At 46.3% G+C, this 23,904-nt stretch overlaps 1 protein-coding gene across 1 annotated transcript; it reads left to right on the top strand.

Annotated features, from left to right (window-relative positions):
• Nucleotides 1-99: 99 nt before the first annotated feature.
• On the top strand, nt 100-23,022 carry TUBGCP4 (tubulin gamma complex component 4; the record flags this gene model as incomplete). The annotated part of the gene is made up of 17 exons (XM_080707035.1): nt 100-177; nt 805-933; nt 2,972-3,094; nt 3,675-3,728; nt 4,121-4,177; nt 7,650-7,729; nt 9,437-9,638; nt 11,907-12,072; nt 12,245-12,369; nt 14,774-14,824; nt 15,183-15,288; nt 17,900-18,007; nt 18,764-18,905; nt 19,986-20,163; nt 20,713-20,847; nt 22,198-22,314; nt 22,879-23,022. 17 exons carry the CDS (start codon nt 100-102, stop codon nt 23,020-23,022), a joined length of 1,995 nt encoding a protein of 664 aa, XP_080563161.1.
• Nucleotides 23,023-23,904: the final 882 nt, after the last annotated feature.

The raw sequence follows: 23,904 nt of genomic DNA, 5'->3' as shown, positions 1-23,904 counted from the left end.
TGCCGCCCGCGCGCGTCCGGGGCGGGCACTCGCGCCCGCGGTCGCTGGAGCGGCCGGAGGAGGGGACGACGCAGTCGCCACTCCAAGTCCGCCGTGGGAATGATCCACGAGCTGCTCCTGGCCCTGAGCGGGTACCCCGGGTCCATTTTCACCTGGAACAAGCGGGGCGGCCTGCAGGTACTGCGCGGCTCGGAGCGCGGGAACGCGGGGCGACGGAGCCTCTGCCTGGGGGCGGGGCCGAGGAGCCGGGGGCGGGGCCCAGGCGGGGGCGGGGCTCATACGGGGGCGTGGCCCTGACGGGGCCGGGGCCGAGGAGCCTTGTTTACATTAATTTTAGATTTTTATTGGCATTAAAACAAAATTTAAAATTTTATACAGAATTTGTAAATCCTAAGAATATATCTGAGAAACTCCTAGAGTCTTCCTTGTTTGAGCAATAATGCTAAAGAGACTCTGTTGCAACCAAATCAAAACCCCCATATTTCTGATTTGAAGATTGCATAAGAAACTTTATTGTGGCTGTCTCTGGGAAGGTTTACTTACTTCTGATATACAACATTTTGTATTGTTTGAATTCTTTACTATATATTTTTCATTTCAAGAAACAGGTCAGGATAGTGAATACCACCTTTGTAGTGGTTTGGAAATACTTTTGTTACTAGAATTTACCAACCTTCAGTGGGCCTCTTAAAAGGAAAATCGTAAGAAGGGAAAAGGCACGAGGGTATGGAGCAGTTGAAGCCCCCAAAGCGCCTGGCGGTGACTGGCAGGTGCCCGTATTCGTCATCATCGGTCCTCTCACAGGTGTCCCAGGACTTCCCATTTCTCCACCCCAGTGAGACCAGCGTCCTGAACCGACTCTGCCGGCTTGGCACAGACTACATTCGCTTCAGTGAGTTCATTGAGCAGCACACCGGCCATGTGCAGCAGCAGGTAGGATCGATTTCCGTGGGCGCCTTGATGGGAGGAGCCGCCGCTTCCAGGGATCTCACTGGTGACTCCTGTGGCCTAAGTTAGGGACCTTTCACCACTGAAAACACTCAAGTGAAGGCAGGGTTTCTCGTGGGGGTGATGGGGATTGAGCCCGGGGCATTGTGCTTCCAAGCTGCACCTCCGACCCTATTTGATTTTTATTTAGAAAGGGGTCTCACTAGGTTGATGCAAGTCTCAGGACTTGCTGAGGCTGGCTGCAAAACTGACCCTCCTGTCAGCCTCCCAAGTACTGGGATTACAAGCGTGTGCTGTCACACTAGGCTCTCATTTTTGTATATAACACTTTAAAAAAAAATAGCCTGCACCGGGTGTGGGGGGGCACACTGATAATCCCTGTATTTGGGAGGCTGAGACAAGAGGATCACAGTTTTGAGGGCAGCCTCAGCAAGTAGTGAGACTCTCTTCAACCTAGCAAGACCCTGTTTCCAAGTAAGAAATCAGCTTGGGGGATAGCTTGAAGGTAGAATTCCTCTGGTTCAATCCCTAGTAACACACACACACACACTGTGGATTTTATATATGCGCATTTCTACTTTCCCAAATTCTAAAGAAACTTACAGGACTCTTTTTTTTTTAAAATAAAATATAGGCTGGGTGTGGTAGCACACACTTATAAATGTGTGTTAGCGCATGCATTCAGGAGGCTGAGACAGGAGGATTTCGGTTCACAGACAGCCTCAGGTACTTAGTGAGGCCCTCTGCAACTCAGTGAGACCCTGTTTCAAAATAAAGAATAAAAAAACAGGACTAGAGCCGGGCGTGGTGGCGCACGCTTGTCATCCCTGTGCTTGGGAGGCGGAGACAGGAGGATCATGCAGGTTCATAGTCAGCCTTGCTGGCTTAAGAGACCCTGTTTCCAAATAAAAATAATATAAAATAGGTCTAGGAGTGTAGCCCAGAGGTAGTAGGGTTTCCAGGAACCCCAGAACCACCAAAAAAAAAAAAAAAAAAAACAGGGCTGGGGGTATAGCTTGGAGGTAGAATGTCCCTGAGTTCCATTCTCAGTATTGGACCCCCCCCCAAAAAAAAAAAAAAACAGTAAGAAATAGGCTGAGTGTGGTACATGTTTGTAATCCTAGTACTTAGGAAGCTGAGAGAGGATTGCAGGTTTGCAGTCAGCCTCAGCAACTTAATGAGGCCCTCTGCAACTTAGTGAAACAGACTCTGTTTCAAAATAGAGCTACAAGCCAGGCATGGTGGCACACACTTGTAATCCCAGCACTTGGAAGGCTGAGACCCGAGGATCGCAGGTTCGTGGCCAGGGTCAGCTACTTAGGCCCTCCGCAACTTAGTGAGACCCTGTTTCAAAATAAAGAATAAAAAATAGGGCTGGGGGTGTAGCTCAAAGGTAGAATATCCCCGGGTTCAATCCCCAGTATTACCAAAAAAAAAAAAAAAAATACACACACACACATATATACATACACACACAGCCCTATTTCATATATATATGTATATATGAAACATAAGATATCAAGATACAAGATATATGTTTATATGTATATATACATATATAAATACAAGAGAGATATATATAGTAGTATAACTCAGATAGAATGCCCCTATGTTCAATCCTCAGCACTGAAGGGGAGGGGGTAAAAGCTGGAAATTTTTATCTTCAGTTGAGTTTTCCTCTCGCTGAAGTATTACTTTGCTATGAATTTATTTAAGCAAAAACATTACCACTAGGCCGGGCGTGGTGGCGCACGCTTGTAATCACCGCACTTGGGAGGCTGCGACAGGAGGATCACATAGGTTCGAAGCCAGCCTCAGCTACTTAGTGAGGCTCTCAGCGACTTAGTGAGACCCTGTTTCCAAATAAAAATATAAAATAGGTCAGGGAGTATAGCTTGGAGGTAGAAAGCCTCTAGGTTCCATCCCCAGTACCTAAAAAAATAAATTACCACTTAGAAAAGGATAATGTCTTCCTTGGGTTTCAGGGCCACTGAGAAGATGACTTCTCTTTGCTTGATTTCAGGATCACCATCCATCTCAGCAGGGCCAAGGTGGATTACATGGGATCTACCTGAGGGCCTTCTGCACAGGGCTGGATTCAATTTTGCAGCCGTATCGCCAAGCACTGCTGGATTTGGAGCAAGAGGTGAGAAAGTAAAGGTTGGGAAACAGTACCTCTGGGAGACCAGATAGAGGATGTTCTTAAATCTGAGGGGCTCCTGTCTCAGCCTCCCGTGCACTGGGGTTACAAGCCACGAAAGAAAAAACCTGAGATGACTTTTGATAAGGTTAGGTAGTTAGACTGAACTTTTCCTGTGTTGCTAGAGGATACAGTGTTCTCTGTGATTGCCTAAGACGTGGTAAAAGTGGCTTACTTGGTAAAGGGTCCTGAGGGAGTCTGTAGCCAAAAACAGACCCTGAGCCCATTCTCAGATTCTCTGCTAGTTTTTTTTCTTTTTTGCGGTCCTAGGTATTGAACCCGAGGGCATTCTACTCCGAACTACACCCCCAGTCCTAGTTTTTATTCTTTATTTTGAAACAGGGTCTCACTGAGTTGCAAGGGACTCACTAAGTAGCTAAGGCTGTGCTCGAATCGCGATCCTCCTGTCTCAGTCTCCTGAATGCTGGGATGACAAGTGTGCGCCACCACGCCCGGCTTGAGTAGTTTTTGTAGACTAAATTGACAAGACTTTCTCTGCAGCCTACTCACACTGTTTTTATTGCAGTTCCTGGCTGACCCCCATCTCTGCATATCACACGTGAATTACGCCTTAGATCAGGTATGCTGCCCATGTGACAAAATGCTTTGGGATCGGTGGTATTATTATAATAATCTAATTTGTGACCCTTTTTTCTTAATGATGCAGGGCCCAACATTTTATATTTTGTGCATGACTGCTTAAAGAGTTCTAAGTGTAGTTAATACTTAATGTCATGTTAATGCTTTCTTATTGGCATCATTGTTAATAATTATTCAGCCTCCGAAATAGAGACTGCATTCATCTGCCATCCACCTTCTTCCTGTTTGCAGCCAGTCCCTGCAGTAAGCTGCCTTAGCGTGCTAGATCTTGGCTATCTGCGGTATTGATTGGCCTTAAGTTGGACTACGGAGAACGTTTTCTGAGTTGACTCAGCATTTAATGGCATACCCTAATTATTCATTACTTTGCAGTTCCAGCTCCTTTTCCCCTCCGTGATGGTTGTAGTGGAGCAAATAAAAAGTCAGAAGGTGAGAACTTTCTCTTTTCCTTTTGCTTTGGTAAAAACCAAAGAAAGATTAATAGTTAATGTTGTCTTACATTCTTTTTAGGGAAAAATCCCAAGTTTTTACTTTTTAATTTATTTGTTCAGTGGTGTCTGCTTGTGTATCATGCTAAGTATCAGGAATATGAAAATGAGACATGAGTGTGTGTGTGTGTGTGTGTTTGTGTGTGTGTTGATGTGAACTGAACCCAGAACCTCTGGCATGCCAGGCAAGCGCTCTACCACTGAGCCAGCCCTCAGCCCTGACTCTGACTTTAATAAGCACTTCCTGCTTCAGAAGACAGAGAACATGTTAGGAGATGCATCCTAGACTGTTGCTGGGGGAAGATCGAATGCTGTGGTGTTGGGAGGTGAGAGAAGTTTACATGAAGATCCAGAACTATTGAGGACGGATCCTGAGAAGCAGAAAGTTAATCCTGAGAAGGAAGGAAAAGTTGGCCAGGCCTGGTGGTGCACGCCTGTAATCCCAGTACCGGGAGGCTGAGCCAGGGATGGCAGGCTAGAAACCAGGGTCAGCAACTTAGACCCTGTTTCAAAATAAAAAGTAAAAAAGACCGGGAGTGTAGCTTAGACGTAGAATGCCTCTGGGTTCAATCCCCAGTACCACACACACACACACACACAAAGATGGTAGGTTTATGGTTAACATACAGGCTGTTCTTCTCTGAGGATTATGAAATCGCTGAGTAAAAATCAAATGCAAAGCTGGGGTAGGGTGGGGCACACTTGTAATTCCAATACTTGGGAGGCTGAGACATGAGGATTGCAGGTTCGCAGCCAACCTCAGGTACTTAGGCCCTCCACAACGTAGTGAGACCCTATTTCAAAATAAAGATTAAGCCGGGCGTGGTGGCGAATGCTTGTAATCCCCTCGCTTGGGAGACAGAGACAGGAGGATTGCGCAGGTTCAAAGCCAGTCGCGCACGCTGGCTTAGGAGACCCTGTTTCCAAATAAAAAATGTAAAAATAGGTCTGGGAGTGTAGCCCGGAGGTAGAAGGGCTTCCAGGAACCCCAGTACCACCAAAAAAAAAAAAAAAAGATTAAAAAATAGGGTGGGGGTGGAGCTCAGAGGAAGAATGTCCCTGGGTTCATCCTCATTTCTGAAAAAAAAAGGAAAGAAAAAGAAATGTCAATAGTAATCCCTAACTTTGACATATTTATCACAATTTTATTGAGTTTAGTTGATTTGGATGGACTATTGAGCTTTATAAGAAGTTCAGAAGACATTATATATAATGCAATGTCTGTCATTTTTTAATTACCTATTATAGAATAATTTAAAATGTTGATTCTAATTTTATTTTCAGCTTATAAATTTTTTTATAAATTTAAAAATACTGCAAAAAAAACCCCAAATGCACATTTTCTTTTTTTTTTCAGGACTGGGGATGGAACCCAGGGGCATTCTACCTCTAAGCTATACCCCAGGCCCTATTTTTTATTCTTTATTTTGAAACGGTCTCGCTGAGTTGCAAAGGGCCTCACTAAGTAGCTGAGGCTGTTCACAAACCTGGATCCTCTTGTCTCAGCCTCCCAAATGCTGGGATTACAAGGGTGCACCTGGATAAATCTGCCTATTTTTGTCACACGTTTTCATGACACACATGGAAGAGTCTCCAGTGTCGAGAATGTCTTTTCTGGGCAGAGTTAATAGCTAACTTCATATAGAGTCTTCTTCCCTGTTGAGTCAGTCCGTAACTGACCAAATGATTAGGCATGTTTATCTCAAGTCTCTGTGTTTGGGCTAGGGCTGTAGCTGAGTGGTATAGTGCTTGCCTCTCCTGTACAAAGCTCTGGGTTTGACACCCAGCACTACAAAAAAAAGTCTCCTTTTTAATTTTATTTTTAGTTTTTGGCACTGGGGATTGAACCTAGAGGCATTCTACCTCCAAGCTATGTCCCTAGCCCATTTTTTTTTTCTTTATTTGGAAACGGTCTCATTAGGTTTTGGAGAGCCTTCCTACGTTGCCAAGGCTGTCCTCAAACCTGTGATCCTACTGTCTCAGCCTCCCCAGTACTAGGATTACAAGCGTGTGCCTGAGTTCAACCCCCAGTTCTGCAAAAAGACAAAAAATGTTCACCTTGATGAATGTAACTAGTTAACTAGTTAATTATCATATTGTTACTGTATTTTTTTGCTCTGTGAGCATAGAAAATGCTCTGGGACATTCACACTGTGCCTACAAAACCAGTGTAGCAGTTCCTCTGTGGCCTTCAGCGCTGACGCCCTCGTTGGCATCCAGCCTTACCGTGCACGTGCTCCGCATCAGGCCCTGGTCTGCCCGAGGACTGCTGAGTGGTCCCATGCCCCATCACACTCAGCCTTCCCAAACAGGTTAAGGAATGTGCTCAGGGTCCACGGGTGCAGGTAAATGGTAGAACGGGGATGGAAACCCCGCCCACCTGACTGCAAAGTCTGTGCTCTCAACCCTGAACTGCCCCTGGGTGGAGACGGGGAGGCAGAGAGGTCCATGCTCGGCTGACATCTTAATTGACTTTTTCTCTTTGATAGCTGCAGGAAGGGGAGAGGAAGACAAAGCTTGTAGATGGGTGGTCTCTCTGCCTTCCACGATGGTGATGGAGAAACTAGTGTGCTAAGGATCTACAGGGTGTAAAAATGAGGGAGAGGAGCACAGGTCAAGGCTGAGGATGGGGACTGGTTGCAAACAGGCACAAGAGACGGTCTTTTGGAACTGGATAGATGAGATATCAGAGAACTGGGTCATGGTGATGCTTGCACAGTGCTTAGACTTACTAAATGTTGTTAAATAATACACAGTGCAGATGAATTTTATGATCAAGAAATTGTACCTTAATTTAAAAAGCCTAGGTGGCAAATGCTCGTATCCCAGCTACTTGGGAGGCTGAGGCAGAAGCATCTCAAGTCAAGGGCATCTGGGGCACCTTAGCAAGACCCTCTCTCAAAAACAAAAACACCCCACTGAGGCTGAGCTCAGTAGCAGAGCACTTGCAACCCCTGGCGCCACGGAAGGAAAGAGCGAGCACGGGGTGAGCGTGTCTGAGGACAGGGAGGCAGTGGATTTGGAGGAAAGTATGTCCTTGTAAGTAGTCTGAATTGGGCCTTAACCTGAAACAGAGAGCTTTCCTTGGTTTTGTAATTCCAACTGTAAATTATTTTGGTTTCATTAGTGCTTTGGTTCTCAAATTCCACTGTATATTAGAATCAGCTGGCAGGCTCATTAAAATGAAGATTGCTGGATCCTACTCCAAAATTTGCCTTTTTGCCAAGTGTACAGGTAACGCTGATGACACTTGGGGGGGAGTTCATCTCTGCAAATTGCGATGCAGAAATCTTGTAAGACAGTTTATTCATTCTCTCCTAGGGTGCACCCTCTTGGTTGAATGTAGAGTATGAGTTGGCATTGAGTGAAATGTTCAAATAGCATCCAGTTTGACAAGGCTGTATTTTCCTCAGATTCATGGTTGTCAAATTCTGGAAACGGTCTACAAACATAGCTGTGGGGGTTTGCCTCCCGTTCGAAGTGCTCTAGAAAAGTAAGTCATGGCGCAATTGAGGACTGGGGAATGGAAGTGGGGGCCAAGTGACTTGACATCCTGCGTGTTTATTTCAAGGTCATCGTGGGAGAGGAACAAGCAGGTCAGTAAAGCTCCGTGGGCAGAGGAGCCCTGCAGAGGAGCTCAGGCGCCGCAGAGGCCGCAGGTGAAGCCCCGGGGCCGGACTGGCGCCAGGCGGACCTGTGGCAGGCTCTCGTTATCCTTATAGGATCTGCTCGCTGTGTTTATACATGGATATTTGTGTAGTCAGTACTTTCATATCATGGCCTTAAAAGTAGGAATTTTATCCTAACAAAATTATTTGAAAAAGGAAATAGCTGGGTATGGAAGTGCACACTTGTATTGCCAGTAGTAAGGAAGCTGAGACAGGAGGATCACAGGTTCAGGGCTAGCCTCGGCCACTTATCAAGGCCCTATTTAAAATAAATAAATAAATAAAGCCAGGTGTGGTGGCACACACTTATAATCCTAGCATTTGGGAGGCGCAGACAGGAGGATTGCAGGTTTGTGGCCAGCCTCAGCACTTAAGTGAGGTCCTTTGCAACTCAGTGAGACCCTGTTTCAAAATAAAAAATAGGGCTGGGGGTGTAGCTCAGAGGTAAAATGCTTCTGGCTTCCATCCTCAGTACCGCAAAAAATAATAAATAAATAAATAAATAAATAAATAAATAAATAAATAAAATGTGCCTTTCCTAAAAGAATATCAGAATATTTGCTTAAATTTTTTTTACTTCAAAATGTAGGCTGCAGCCAGGCATGGTGGAGCTTGCTTGTAATCCCCACGCTTGGGAGGCTGAGACAGGAGGATCGCATAGGTTTGAAGCAAGCCTCAGCTACTTAGTGAGGCTCTCAGCAACTTAGTGAGACCCTGTTTCCAAATAAAATATAAACTAGGTCTGGGAGTATAGCCCGGAGGTAGAAAGCCCCTGGGTTCCACCCCCAGTACCACCAAAAAAAAAAAAAAATGTAGGTTGCAACTATGGAAAATTAATCACTTAGCCCATCCACAAACATTTACATTTAAATGGCACAATTTTTTTATTGGGGGCAGACCCAGGAGCATTCTACCTTTCTGTGAACAGGGATCCTCCTGTCTCAGCTTCCCAAATGCTGGGATTACAAACATGCACCACCACGCCCAGTTTTTTCTTTATTTTGAAATAAGTGTCTCACTAAGTTGCAGACAGCCTCACTAAACTGCTGAGATCTTTCTATCTCAGCCTCCCAAGTACTGGGATTATAAGCCACTACACCTGGCTCAGCACAAATATTTTTAATTTAAGATGCTCGGCCAGCATAAATATTTATTTATTTATTTATTTATTTATTTATTTATTTATTTTGGTGGTACTAGGGGTGGAACCCAGAGGCTTTCTACCTCTGGGCTATACTCCCAGACCTATTTTATATTTTTTATTGGGAAACAGGGTCTCACTAAGTAGCCAAGGCTGGCTTCGAACCTGTGCGATCCTCCTGTCTCAGCCTCCCAAGCACGGGGATTACAAGCGTGCGCCACCACGCCCGGCTCAGCATAAATATTTTTAATTCAATTGTTATTTCTCCCGTTACTCGCCGAACTCTTAGGCCTCTTGCCAACACGTAGCTGTTTAAAGCATGACCTCTGGGCCCTCCTGGGATTGCCGGTTCTCTAAGTGGGCTTAAGGCTCTTACCCCCTTTCTCCACAGAATCCTGGCTGTGTGCCATGGGGTCATGTATAAGCAGCTCTCGGCCTGGATGCTGCATGGGCTCCTCTTGGACCAGCACGAGGAGTTCTTCATCAAGCAGGGTCCATCTTCTGGCAGTACCAGTGCCCAGTCAGAAGAGGATGAGGAGGATCTGGGCATTGGGGGACTGACAGGAAAACAGCTGAGGGAACTCCAGGACTTGGTGAGAGCCCAGCAGGAAAGTCCAGCCCTGTCACCACCCTGGCGCCTTCTATAACTTAGTAGTAGTAGTAGTAGTAGTAGTACTATTGTGGGGAGGGGGTGCTGGGGATGGAACCCAGAGCATTCTACCTCCAAGCTACACCCCCAGCCTGTTATATTTTATTTAAAATTTTTTTTTGTGTGTGTGTGTGTGTGTGTGTGTGTGTGTGTGTGTGTGTGTGTGTGTGTGTGGTACCCAGGGCATTCGACCTCCAAGCTACACCCCTGATCCTATTTTTTAGTCTTTTTATTTTTTGAAACAGGATCTTACTGAATTACAAAGGGCCTCGCTAAGTAGCTGAGGCTGTTAAATTGAAAATACGCCAGGCATGTGGCGCACACTTATAATCCCAGCATCCGGGAGGCTGAGACCGGAGGATTGCGGTTCACAGACAGCCTCAGCTACTTAGTGAGGCCCTCTGTAACTTAGTGAGACCCTGTTTCAAGATAAAGAATAATAATTTTTTAAAAAAAGGGCAGGAGGTATAGCTTGGAAGTCAGATGCCTCTGGGTTCCATCCCCAGACCCCCCCACACACACACACACACAAAGAAAATATTATTGTGAGAGATTTGGGGTAATTTGGGGTAGATCTCAGTGGTACAGGGCTTGCTTGGTATACAGTATGCACAAGCCCTGGGTTTTATCCCCTGACTGCAAAAAAAAAAAAAACCCTCAAAAAATGTAAGTTTTGTTTCCCCTTTTCCATTAAGAGGTTAATCCATCTCATCTCTACAGACAGTAAAACAGTATCTATCCCATATCTGTGTCTGTCTGTCTGTCTGTGTCTTTCTCTCTCCCTCCCCTATCTGTCTTTGTCGGGGGGGGGGGCAGGTAGATAGATGGTTGGGGGAGAGGGCTGGGCGTTCGATAGGCTAAACAGAGGCATGATCATGAAGACTCTTATTATAAAAAGTAAGAAATTCAGACAATTCAGACTTGAATCTGAAAAGAGCTGGGAGCCATTAGAGAATTTTACGCAAGACAGTAACATGATCAGACTGATGATCACTCTGGATGCTGCGTGGGGAATCATTTTTAAAAACCAAGTTTAGAGGCAGGTAGACCATTTACGAGAGTGTTGGGATGCTTGGGTGAAAAGTAACAGTTTCCTAAACCAAGGGTGGTAACAGGGAATATGAATTAAAGTAGAAAAGATCAAGGTGTGTCTGGGAGGGGATGATAGGCCTCAGTGAGTGTCTGAGGGTTGAGTGAAGAAACAAAAATGGTATCAGTTTCTCCCCTCAGGAGCTAAGCAAGTGATGTTGACAGGGAATATGCATTGTTGGTGTTGGGGAAAGGGGTCTAATTTGGGGCATGTTGAGTGTCTTTCTTTCTTTCTTTTTTTGGTACTGGGGATATAACTGAGGCCCTTTGCACCTCAGTGAGACCCTGTTTCAAAATAAAGAATAAAAAATAGGGCTGGGGTGTAGCTTGGAGGTAGGATGTCCCTGGGCTCCACCCCCAGTACCGAAAGAAAGAAAAAAACATTTAAAAAAAAGAAAAAAAAATAAGTTCTCTGAACTGTTGGAGGTCTGTACAAGGAACTTTTACAGTTTCAAAGAGGCCTGTGACCTAAAAAGATTAAAACTGTCTGTTGTGATACTCAGGGAAGGCACAGAAGATGTGGTTGTCTCCGAAGAGCGTAAGGCAGGAGGATAAAAGTGTCTGGGTCAGGGTCCGAGGAATCCCAACAGAGCAGACATGTGCAGGACCCCAAAAAATAAAGACTAGCCCTTCCATTGCACAAGTCAGGAGGCTGATCACTTGCCCAAGTTTTTATGCAGTGGAGGCAGGGTGAGGCCTAAACTCCAGTGCTAAAGAAGCCAGTCATTTGAGCTGGGTGTGGTGGCACACCCTTATAATCCCAGCATTCAGGAGGCTGAGACAGGAGGATCATGGTTCGCAAACAGCCTCAGCTACTTAGTGAGGCCCTCTGCAACTCAGTGAGATCCGGTTTCAAAATAAAGAATAAAAAATAGGACAGGGGGTGTAGCTTGGAGGTCGAATGCCCCTGGGTTCCATCCCCAGACCCTCAAGAAAAAGCTAGTCATTTTCACTTTGCTGCCTGGAAATGAAACCTATCTTCAGCACTAGAGACTTAAGAATTGTACAATTACACACTTCCATTCCGTGCTTCCAGAAAATACAAAGCACTGGCTGGGAGTTACTCGATTCTGTTTCATTGTCCCTTCCTCCTCCCTCTCTGACCTGGATCATCCCTTGCTAGCGCCTGATTGAGGAGGAGAACATGCTGGCACCGTCTCTCAAGCAGTTCTCCCTACGGGTAGAGATTTTGCCATCCTACATGCCAGTGAGGGTTGCCGAAAAAATCCTCTTCGTTGGAGAATCCGTCCAGATGTTTGAGAATCAAAATGTGAATCTGACTAGAAAAGGTAGGGATCTCCGTGCGCAATGGGCCACACCCTCAGAGGCTCCCTGGCGTGGTGCTCTGTGGCCCAGAGCACCTGGTCAGAGTGGCTGCAGCGCCCTGCCGCGGCGGCATGGCCCCTCCCCTCCCTGTCCTGGTGCCCTCTCTCCTTTGATGGTGCCTTTCTAACTCTGCAGGGTCCATCCTGAAGAACCAGGAGGACACTTTTGCCGCGGAGCTGCATCGGCTCAAGCAGCAGCCGCTCTTCAGCCTGGTGGATTTCGAGCAGGTGGTGGACCGCATTCGCAGTACTGTGGCTGAGGTTTGGCTTTCATCTTATATTGTTTCAAGAAGAAAACAGGTTTCTTCCTCAGAAATTGAGCGCGTGACCTTTATTTCTTTTTGGCATAACTAGAGCTTAGCTTGGAGGGAATTGCTTGAAGGGCCAAAAGTAGAAAAAAGCATTCTCTGTATTTTTAATAATAGAAGCAGAAATGCTTTAGCCTTTTCACAACTGGTGGGTATTTTTTAGGTAACTAGTTTACTTGATTAATGGGAGGTCAGTGGAAGGAGATGGGCGGGCTTCCATGCGCCAGTGATGTTCCACGCGCCCATTTCTTGATCTTAGAGGGCAGGTTATTTAGATATGTTCAGCTGTGAGTTTTTTATACTGTAAACTAATGATTTGTGTAGTTTTCTGCATGTATTTTAGTACTTCAATCAGTAGGTTTTAAAATTTTCAAAGAGCCAGGTGTAGCTTGGAGGTAGAATGCCTCTGGGTTCAATCTCAGTACTACCAAAAAAAAAAAAAATAACAATAATAATGATAATAAATAGGGTTGGGGGCATAGCTTGGAGGTAGAATGCTCCTAGTTTCAATTCCCAGGGGGAAAAAAAAGTTTGCCTAACCCAGAGTCCCAAAGATTTTCTTCCTGAAATTTTAGTTTTAAGTTTTACTTTCAAGTTTTTGATCATTTTAGTTAATTTTTCCGTGTGCTACAAGGTTTAGCATTTTACATGGAATCGTAACTCGATTCTTTTTCTCTGTGTACTTTGCTCTTGTCCTTACCACTTGAAGCATGTTTATCAAGAGTATCTCAGATTCTTGGCCCACGCCCTAGGCTTCCCAGAAAGCAGCTTTTGAGACTGCGAGTTATTTGGCAGAAGTGGGTGGGGTGGACCTTGGCAGGGAGAAGGTGCAGTGCCGTACAGTTGCTGCAGGAGCCTTGGGTGCTCCTGGGCAGAGCTCTGGAGCTAGGCTGCTCTTCAGAGATGTCTTAAATTGAGGTTAGAGGGCCAAGCACTGTAGCCCTCACCAGGCAGTTGCTGGATGTGGGCTGCCTTCAGGGGAAGCAGGGCCTTGGGTAAGGAAGCCCCCTTCAGCCAGGCACAGTCCCTGCACGGGCAGCAACAGGCGGGACTCCGCAGCTGGGGCAGAGTAACTGAGTGTGCGGAGAGTCCGTGACACCCTGACATGTCCATGCAGCCTGCGCCAAAGTGAGCGTTCCACACGGGTGATGTCTGACCCGTCGTATCTGCTCTTCACATGTGTAATTGTTCTGGTTTGTGAGTTTTTATTCCCCTAGAGATGTCAGCTACGTTGTCTAATAATGTGTACGGGAAAAGGGTTAAGGCCAGTTTCTAATCTGTGTCAGTTTGAGGAGGGGATGAGCTCCTGGAGAGGACCCCGGCATCCTGAGCCCCTGTCCATCACCTCACTGCGCAAGTCCTGAGGGGACGCCGACCTTCCTGTTGCTCTTGTACTTGATTTCTGAATGCGAATCCTCAGCCTCTCTGAACTCTCTTGTTCTTGTTATCTGTACCAGTTTTCTTGTACTTTCTACAGATAGTGATAGCTTCTTTTAGTAAGGACTGTTTTGCTTTTTCTGGTTACATATTTACACACACACACAAAATTTTTTTTCTCCCTTTGCTGGCAAGTCTCTAGTACAATGTTAAATGATTTTAAAGTATTTCTTCTAATGTTTCACCATTAAAAACTTTTCTGGGATTTTGGTAATATACCCTTTATTAGAATAAAGAAATTTGCTTCTATTCCTTCTGTTTCTTAAAAAAGATACAGCATCTAGCCGGGGGTAGTGGCGCATGCTTGTAATCCCCGCGCTTGGGAGGCTGAGACAGGAGGATCACACAGGTTCCAAGCCAGCCTCAGCTACTTAGTGAGGCTCTCAGCAACTTACTGAGACCCTGTTTCCAAATAAAATATAAAATAGGTCTGGGAGTATAGCCTGGAGGTAGAAAGCCTCTGGGTTCCACCCCCGGTACCACCAAAAAAAAAAAAAAAAAAAGGTAAAAAAAAAGATACAGCATCTTATCAAATGTTTTTTTCTGTGTCTATTGAGGTAATCATATGGTTTTTCTCCTTTAAGTTTTAATGTAGTAAATTCTGTTCATGGTTTTAGGTTATATTTTATTTTTTAGATGAAATTCACATAATTCTAGCCATTTTTAAGTGGTGGACATTTCGGTGACTTCTAGTATATTCATAGTGTTGTACAACCGTTACCACTAATGTCAGAACACTTCCATCTCGTTTTTTTGTTTGTTTTTCACTGTCAAGCTGTCCTTCCCTTCCTGAGATTAACTAAACTTAGTCATGTGTATATTCTTTCCTCAGTACATTGCTGAATGTGTGCAGAATCATCCCTTGTAGGAGTTTTCGCTGTCATGAACGTGTGTCCCTATTTTATTGGTTCTTTTTACAGCATCTCTGGAAGCTGATGGTGGAGGAGTCAGATCTACTAGGTCAGCTGAAGGTAATAACCTGGAGATTCTTTTGGTTTTTAACATGATGCTGGTGGGCAGTGGCTTCATCCTCTAACCTTTCCCAGGAGCACTGGATGCCTGGACCCAGATTTCCACAGTGGACTCATTTGTTCTTACTCAAGTGATCAAGACACTTTATGCTAAGATTTGGAAGTTTATTTTAGCAGAATATGTTGCTATTACATAAATGGCAACAACAAACTCATCATCTTGCTATAAGGAACTACTTAGTGTGTGTGCCTCTTTGAAATGCCAAATGCCTGTATCCTTCAGACTAGTAAGAGTAGAAACTATGACAGCAAAGACTTTCTGGCCCTGCTTTACTGAATTGTAAATTTCTTCCCTCAGATCATTAAAGACTTTTACCTTCTTGGAAGAGGAGAATTGTTTCAGGCCTTCATTGACACAGCTCAGCACATGTTAAAAACACCACCCACCGCAGTGACGGAGCATGGTAATGGTCCTGTGGCCCTTAGTGCCCGGCTTACTAAAGTTGCAGGGTATTTCTTGGCTGCTGCTGGCGCTTTTAGATCTGAGCCACATCCGAGCAGCCTGGTGAGTTACAGACCCGACTTCCACATATGGAAGGGCCTGTCAGGTAAGCTTCAGGCTGAGGTCATTAGGAACGCCTTGGCCCTGTGACCCTCCTGGAGGAGCCAGTGCAGGCCTTCAAACCAGGTATTTCATCTCACCAGATTATAACCTGTATCGTGTTAGAACTCCTTAGGTTGTACATCATGGAACCTAACCTAAGCTAGCCTAGTGAGAGGAGGATTATATCTAAGGCTTCAGTGGGACAGTGTTATACCTGGGCCTTACAACTGTAAGTAGGGACTTGGATACTATCAGGATTTCTCTCTTACTATAACAGTGCCCCACTGTTGGGCGCCAAAACTGCAACAGTGTGAGATGGAGCCATGAGTTCTTGTTCTTAGCTAGTTTATAAAAAATAGCCAGAACTATACTGCTATAAGCTTAAGCAATTTTTATTATTACAAAGGTAGAAAGAAGGGACAGAATGATAAAGCACTACATCAGAGGGACGCAGTAGAGTGCCTTGAAAGTAAGACACTGAGCCGGGCATGGTGTCGCACGCTTGTAATCCCCGCGCTTGGGAGGCTGAGACAGGCACAGGTTCAAAGCCAGCCTCAGCTACTTAGTGAGGCTTTCAGCAACTTAGTGAGACCCTGTTTCAAAATAAAATGTAAAATAGGTCTGGGAGTATAGCCCGGAGGTAGAAAGCCCCTGGGTTCCACTCTCAGTACCATCAGAAAAAAAAAAAAAAAAAAAAAAGAAAGACACTGAAGTTTTTGAAAATAGAACAGTTTTTATAAGGATCCATTATCTCCCATCCTACTTGACCAATAGTCAGTCTTCCTTTCTGCTCCTGATGCAGGTATAGGCCCTCCCACTAACTCTGGTGCAAGCCTTTGTTAGGACCAAGATGTTTTACTTGGTTAACAAAGTCACATGGTATCTGCCCTCTTTGAGGAAGGCGTGTACCATCCTCTGGCTTTCTTGGGCAGTTTTAGCCTGTTAAAAGTTATTTATTATGTAAACTTATCTTTAAAATATAAAGGCCCTGGGCAATAACTTTTATGTAATTGGTAATCACTTTTGGTGTGGGGAACAGCTGCCTCCCTCCCTGCCTGAGTGCCTGCGCAGCTCCCAGGTCCTGACTACTTTTTACATTTTGAAATTAATACTAAAACAATTTTCCAATTCCGGCACATCCCCCATCACTTCCTATATCTCATCTTTGTCTCCTGTACTATGATGGCATTCCAGAACCATCAGGAACATGTTTCCCCATGTCTTCTATGGAAGGAACCAAACCTGGTCTCCTAGTAGCAAGTTAAAGAATTCTAGGAAGAGTTTGGGTTGGCCCAGATCACATGCCTGTTCCTGAATCAAAGAGGTAAACAGCAGGATAAGCCTAGTGCAGCAGCATGTCCGCCCCTGGCCAATTAGTGATCACCCCTCAGACTAAAGGAGAGAGAAGGATCTGAGCCAAAAAAAAAAAAGTGATTGTTTATGTACCTCAGTAAATAATAAATGTCTACTGTACTTATGTAGTCCATATTTGGTTGCAAATATTAGAAAACCTGATTCAAACTCACTTTAAATAAAAAAGCCGGGCATGATGGCGCATGCTTGTAATCCCAGCATTTGGAAGGCTGAGACTGGAAGATCGCAGTCAAGGACAGCCTCAGCTACTACTTAGGCCCTGTGCAACACAATGAGACCCTGTTTCAAAATAAAGAATAAAAAATAGGTCTGAGGGTGTAGCTCAGAGTTAGAATGACCCTGGGTTCCATTCTTAGTACTGGTACAAAAAAAAAAAGAATATATGTGCTGGGTGTGGTGGTGCACACTTGTAATCCCAGTACTTGGGAGGCTGAGACTGAAAGATCGTGGGTTTGCGGCTAGCCTCAGCTACTTAGTGAGGCCCTCTGCAACTCAGTGAGACCCTGTTTCAAAATAAAGAAATATAGGGTTGGAGGTGTAGCTCGGAAGTAGAATGCCCCTGGTTTCCATCCCCAGTACTGCAAAGAATTTTTTTAAAAAAGAATATATTGATACTTAAAACTGAAAAGCCCAGGTGTGGCGCTCTTAAGTAAAGTGAGATCCGGCAGCTCACGTGACACCGTGAGTGTTTGGGCTCCTTCCATCAGTCCCCTCTGCCTTTCTTCTGACAGATCCATTCTGAATGGTCGCAGGGTGGTCTCCAGCCAAGTGTACATCCTCCTAAGTTCCTAATTATCTTGACAAAAGAGCCACCGTCTTTTAGGGTCTGAGTAAAGCCTCTGGGTCGGGTCATGTTTGTATTCCTCGGCAGATGGCCTGGCGAGGTAGAGTACTGGCCATCTGACCACGTTGGCTCGCCCCCCTACCTCGCGTGCGGCTGCGGGCCCCTGGAGCACACGGACTGTCCTGGGCGGGGAAGCTCCCAGGGGTCTGTCTCCAGTAAGGAGACAAGGAGCAGTGAGCGCCGGTCGGCCCCGGCCGCAGCCGTCCAGCCGTCCTGATGAGAGCGCTGCTGTCGGCACCCGTGTTCTCTGCAGATGTAAACGTGGCCTTTCAGCAGTCGGCACACAAGGTCCTGCTGGATGATGACAACCTGCTCCCTCTGTTGCACTTGACGATTGAGTATCATGGAAAGGAGCACAAAGGTGTGCCGTTCTTCCTTGCTTCCTCTCCGCGCTTTCTAGTTACCACCCAGCTTCCCATCTCCACTTCTGTCTACCCCCCCAGAAACCATATAACTTTAGACCTTAGAAATCATCCAAGCCGGGCGTGGTGGCACACGCTTGTCATCCCCGCGCTTGGGAGGCTGAGACAGGAGGATCGCGCAGGTTCAAAGCCAGCCTCAGCTACTGAGTGAGGCTCTCAGCAACTTAGTGAGACCCTGTTTCCACATAAAGTACAAAATAGGTCTGGGAGTGTAGCTCGGAGGTAGAAAGCCCCTGGGTTCCACCCCCAGTACCACACACAAAAAAAGATCATCTAGCCTAGTACCTCAGGAGAAAAGAGAAGTCTAGAAAATTTAAATGAAATTCCTAGGGCATGTTTTTTGGTTTGGGTTGGTTGGTTTGGTGATGCTTCCAGAATGGTCCCTGTTTATTTCCAGCCTCTAGACTTGATCTTCATTGGGTTTTGTGTTTGTAGTGCTGGGATTGACCTGGGCCTTGTGCATGCTAGGCAAGCCCTCTACCACACCAATCTGCAGCCCAGCCTCTAGGCTTTAGTGCTGAAAAAAAAGAATCTCTAAAAGTCCTCCCACGAGAACTCACCCTGAATCCCCATGCCTCTGCCTCTCTGGCCCCTCTGTGCCCTGGCGCTGCAGATTCCAGGGAGGCCTCGCCTCATGAATCTGATTCTTTGTTGAGTCTGACTCTAGATCAACCTGATCATTTCTCTGTTCACAGCAGATGCTACTCAGGCGAGAGAAGCGCCTTCTCGGGAAGCTTCCCCCCGGGAGCCCCCTGCGTCCGGCTGGGCGGCCCTTGGTCTTTCCTACAAAGTCCAGTGGCCTCTGCACATTCTCTTCACCCTCGCGGTCCTGGAAAAGTGAGTGCCGAGATTGCCCACCTTACTTCCAAGGGAAGCGGCAACTTTAGCAAGACATTATTTCCAAATAAAAGGTAAAACAGGGCTAGGGATGTAGCTCAGAGATAGAAGACTCGTGGGTTCAATCACCACTATCACAAAAGAAAAGGTAAAAGCAGAACAGATTGTGTGTGTGTGTGTGTGTGTTACTGGGGATTGAATCTTTGAGCTGTAACCCTAGCCTGATTTTATTTATTTGGAAACAGTGTCTCGCTAGGTTGGTGAGTCTCACTACTTGTTGAGACCGTCCTTAAACCTGTAATCCTACTGTCTCAGCCTTCCAAGTACAGGAATTACAGGCGTGCACCATCATGTCCAGCTAGAACAGAAATGGTTTTAAAATCGAGTGGAACTGGAATGTCTTCTACAAGCTTGCTTAGGAACAAGTCAATGTCAACGCTTCCACCAGGACCCAGTGTTCTGCCCATGAGTCCTCTCAGTACCCGGCCTCAGCATCGAGCAGTTGGCCCCAGCTTGCTGGGAGCCAGGGTCTGCTCCCGTCTAGCCTCCGGGACGTAGTCATCATGGCCCTGGGCTTATATATACTCCTATAGTGCACGCAGGACCGCCCAGCCTCCTGTCTTCCCCACACATCACCCACCCCCTTAACCAGCCTGGATCACAGCACTGGGTGATGTCCCTCTGCTCACCTGATCCTTCCAGTCCGTGCCCTTGCCTCCCCAGCCCAAGGTGCTTAATATTATAAACTCCAGGTTTTCTTCCCTTTTTCTAACATATATATCCCCCAAGTTTTTTGCTTTTACTAGTTTTAAGGGTTAAGAGACTGTATGTGTACTTTTGCAGTTTACTTTGTTTAAAATCATATTGCTAAGTCCTCTTGTGTGATAGAGCTGTATAGCTGAACTTCACTCAGTGACTGCTGTATAGTATTTTATTATATGAAGAAGCCAGTGTACTTGTCATCGTCTCGGCCACTCTTTTCTGCTGCTTTTGGGGGGAGAGGTGGGTGGCAGTTCTAGTTTCTGTTGTGTGGGGGAAGGAGAAGTTTGTCCCTCGAATGGCCTGGCGTTTCTGTCCTAGGTACAATGTTGTTTTCAAGTACCTCCTGAGCGTGCGCCGGGTGCAGGCCGAGCTGCAGCACTGCTGGGCCCTTCAGATGCAGCGCAAGCACCTCAAGTCCAACCAGACGGACGCCGTCAAGTGGCGCCTGCGAAACCACATGGCCTTCCTGGTGGACAATCTCCAGTACTATCTGCAGGTGTGTGCTGAGGGGCAAGGTGAGGAGCGAGGCACGTCTAGGAGGTCGGCAGGAGGGATTGAAGATGGGCTGCAGCTCTGTATTTGGCAAAATGCTGGGGGTTGAGAAAATTCAGGGGTCTGTCACTAAGCATGCGTCTTCAAGGCATTTTAGAGGAAATTGGAACGAAACAGATAAAGGGAAATAAGGGGTTAGGACCCTAATCAGCAATGCACTCCTTAGTGTTAACTGGTCCTGGTATTTGCTAGAATTTCTGGAATCCTCTAGGACTGGATCAGATCAGTCAGTGGAGGGGTGTGACATGAGTGGACCAGTTTGGGGCAGGAAGAGTGGTCTGCCAAGACCGTGGTGGTTAAGAATTACACAGCCAGCTTCCTTCAAGGCTGGGCCATGCTGGGGTACCTTTGGTCAGCCCCAAAATGGCTTGCCAAGAGGGAAGGCGAGTGGGGGCAAAGAATGTCTGGGTTTTCCTGTCAGACGTACCAGGATGGAAAGAAATTGCTTAGAATACTCAAGGTGCTAACGACTGTCTGTGCACCTGCCCGTCAGGTGGATGTGCTGGAGTCTCAGTTCTCACAGCTCCTCCACCAGATCAATTCTACCCGCGACTTCGAAAGCATCCGGCTGGCTCACGACCACTTCCTCAGCAATTTGCTGGCTCAGTCCTTCATCTTGTTGAAGCCTGTAAGTAGGCCGGTTGGTCTCTTGACTTCTAGTGCACAGCGATCCCTTAGGCACCTGAGCTGGCAGGACATAAATTATAAGGAAGCACTTGTCCAGCTACGTTTTGAAATACTCAAGTTATAAAGCAAAGCTAAAAGGGAATTGAAATATCTTAATATCTGTAATACTAAATCAGAGGGCAGAGTGAACAGCTATAGATGAAAGAACTATGTATTTAACCCTTATAAGGAAGGATTTTTAAATATTAAAAAAATTTTTTTGAGGTACCAGGGGTGGAACCCAGGGGCATTCTACCTCTGAGCTACACACCCTGCCCTATTTTTTATTCTTTGAGTCAGGGTCTCATTGAGTTGCAAAGTGTCTCATGAAGTAGCTGAGGCTGTTTTCAAACCACGACCCTCCCGTCTCAACCTCCCAAATGCTGGGAGTACAAGTGTGTGTCACCATGCCCAGCTAAAAATTCAAAAAAATTTTGACACTACAGAAATGCCAATAAAAAGCAGAGTGCACTTTCTTAGAAATTTATTAGCGAGGCGTAGTGGCGCACGCTTATAATTCCAGCGTTTGGGAGGCTGAGACTGGAGGATCGTGGTTTGCGGACAGGTTGTGCTGCCATGGCACACGAGCTGCAGCCTGCTCTTTTGTTCTGGTATTTGGGCCTCTTATTTTTGCTACATCAAGGAAGATTGAGCTGTAGATGCCATTCCAAACTGTTCTGTGAACCGCAGACAACCCAGACCACTGTGCTAGGGAGACCCTGTTCTTGCCTGGCAGAGGTGCATCCTTGGGGAAAAGCACAAAGGACAGCAGGTGATCAGCATGAAGTATTTATTGAGTGCTTACTGTATGCAAGGCTCTGGGGATACAGAGAGGTATACGCCATGGCTCTGCCCTTAAGGAGCTCACAATCTAGTTGGATTAACCAGACATATATTCATACAGAGATCGGGTAGCAGCACAGATGGCCTGGACAGGCATAGAGCAGACGTGGGGCTTGCTACGTACAGCAGGGAGGAGCACTTCACTTGGAGTGGGCTTGACCTGGTGTAAAGAGAAGACTATCCCAGACCCAGGGACTGCCCCTCACAGCTCACAGACAGGAACGCTCCGTGGTCTAGGGAGTGACAGTGATGGTGAGCATGGAGGCTCTGTGCAGGGGGACTAAGAGAACAACGCGTCTTTGCCAGCAAGGGACAAGTTTGTTTTGCACACGTTACATTTGAGGGCCTGACAGACTTGCACGTCTGAGGTCAGCTATACGAGGTCAGCTGTTAGATTGTCTTCCCATATCTCTCACTTCACAAATGTGTCTTCCATCTTTTCCTAATGTCAACACTGTGTCCTGTGTAGGTGTTTCACTGCCTCAATGAAATCCTAGATCTCTGTCACAGTTTCTGTTTGCTGGTGAGTCAAAACCTAGGCCCGCTGGATGAGCGTGGAGCGGCCCAGCTGAGCATTCTCGTGAAGGTGAGCGGCTCGCGAGGGGAAAGGACAGAGGGGCGGTTTTGCCCAGGGAGAACCCACGATCTTTCCCGAGTCAGCAGATCACTGCCCCATTCCATACGCACAGGAATAACAAGCTACAGAGCTGAAAAGGTCACTTGGTGTCAGTTGGTTTCTGAAGTAGATGATTAAATGCCCCCTCCCAGTTCAGCCCACCAAATACGCATTGGCTCTGTGTCACGTTCTCACACCCTGCCTCCTTCCTTCCTTGAACTAATGTCCTGTATCTCACTGAGATTATAATTGTCTGCCTGAAGTAAAAACAAGCTCTATCAAACCCAGTGTATGAAGCCTGCTGCTAAATTCTTTTTAACAAAAAAATATTTTAATAGAAAGTCATACATTGTATGGGCTTGGTACTAAGACGTTAGGTCATTTTAAAAACTAACAGAAATGAGAACATGGGAAGACCAGGCAGCTCTGCAGACTTCTGAGCAGGGAACTCCCCACCCCAGTACAGCACGCAGAGCTTGGCCGGGAATCCGAGCGCATTTAAGGGGATGACAGCTCGAGTCCTCCTCTCCACAGGGCTTTAGCCGCCAGTCTTCACTCCTGTTCAAGATTCTCTCCAGTGTCCGCAATCATCAGATTAACTCAGACTTGGCTCAACTACTGTTACGACTAGATTATAACAAATACTACACCCAGGCTGGGGGAACCCTGGGCAGGTAGGCACCACCCCCGGGGGAACTTCAGACTTCCTCGTGTGGCTTTTTAACGAGCTGTGAAATTCCACAGTTAGAAGAAAATGTTAGCCATCATCTGATCTAAACACCTTCATTTCATAAACGAGGCTACAAGGGACAGGTGTGTCTGGCTGTTTTTAATAAGTTTAATGAAGATCATTCCAGCAAAAATCATCATAGTAACAGCATAAGAGAGCTGCCGGCGAGGGGGTTTCACGTCCTCTGCTAAGCTGTGTCTTGCTCTACTGGGAAGGCAGCCCAGCATCTGTTCCAGTACTGATGAAACCTAGCCATGCAGCCGTAGACGGGCACTGTGCTTTGCTGGCCCCGTTTTCCATTTGTGAAGGGAGGGGACCACTCCTAACTACAAGGCTAACAGCAAGATTCGTTGGTAGCTGGCTTCTGAGAGGTGTGTGCATCCCATTCAGAAAAGCACTTCATTGCCCCCACCTAGTGTCCTTACGAAGGGTTTTGAGCGTCCATGACATTATCTAGAACACAGGTTGCCCTGATCATATTTCTTGAAGACAACTTGGGAAAACATAGTGTGTAATGAGGTGTTTTTTCTTTTGTAGCTTCGGCATGTGAAAACTTCTGGTTCGTGAACTGAAATAACAACCATCTCCAGCCCATTCCCACATATTTAAGATTTGCACCAACGCCCTGTTCTCTAGCCACTCACTAGATGTCTGCAGCCTGGCCAGGGGGCTTTGCCTTTTCTCCAGAAGCAATCCAGAGGAAGGCGACCGCCCAGCAAGGAGAACTGTGGTGTCAGCCATCACTCCACGCGAGGGCTCTGGTCCTTTGTTGGGCATTTACCATGTGCCTTGGTACTGCCCAGAGTATGAGAAACAGCCACACACAATAG

Source organism: Muscardinus avellanarius (genome assembly GCF_963383645.1).
Source record: "Muscardinus avellanarius genome assembly, chromosome: 12".
NCBI lineage: Eukaryota > Metazoa > Chordata > Mammalia > Rodentia > Gliridae > Muscardinus > Muscardinus avellanarius.
This window is presented reverse-complemented; position numbering and strand designations above follow the sequence as displayed.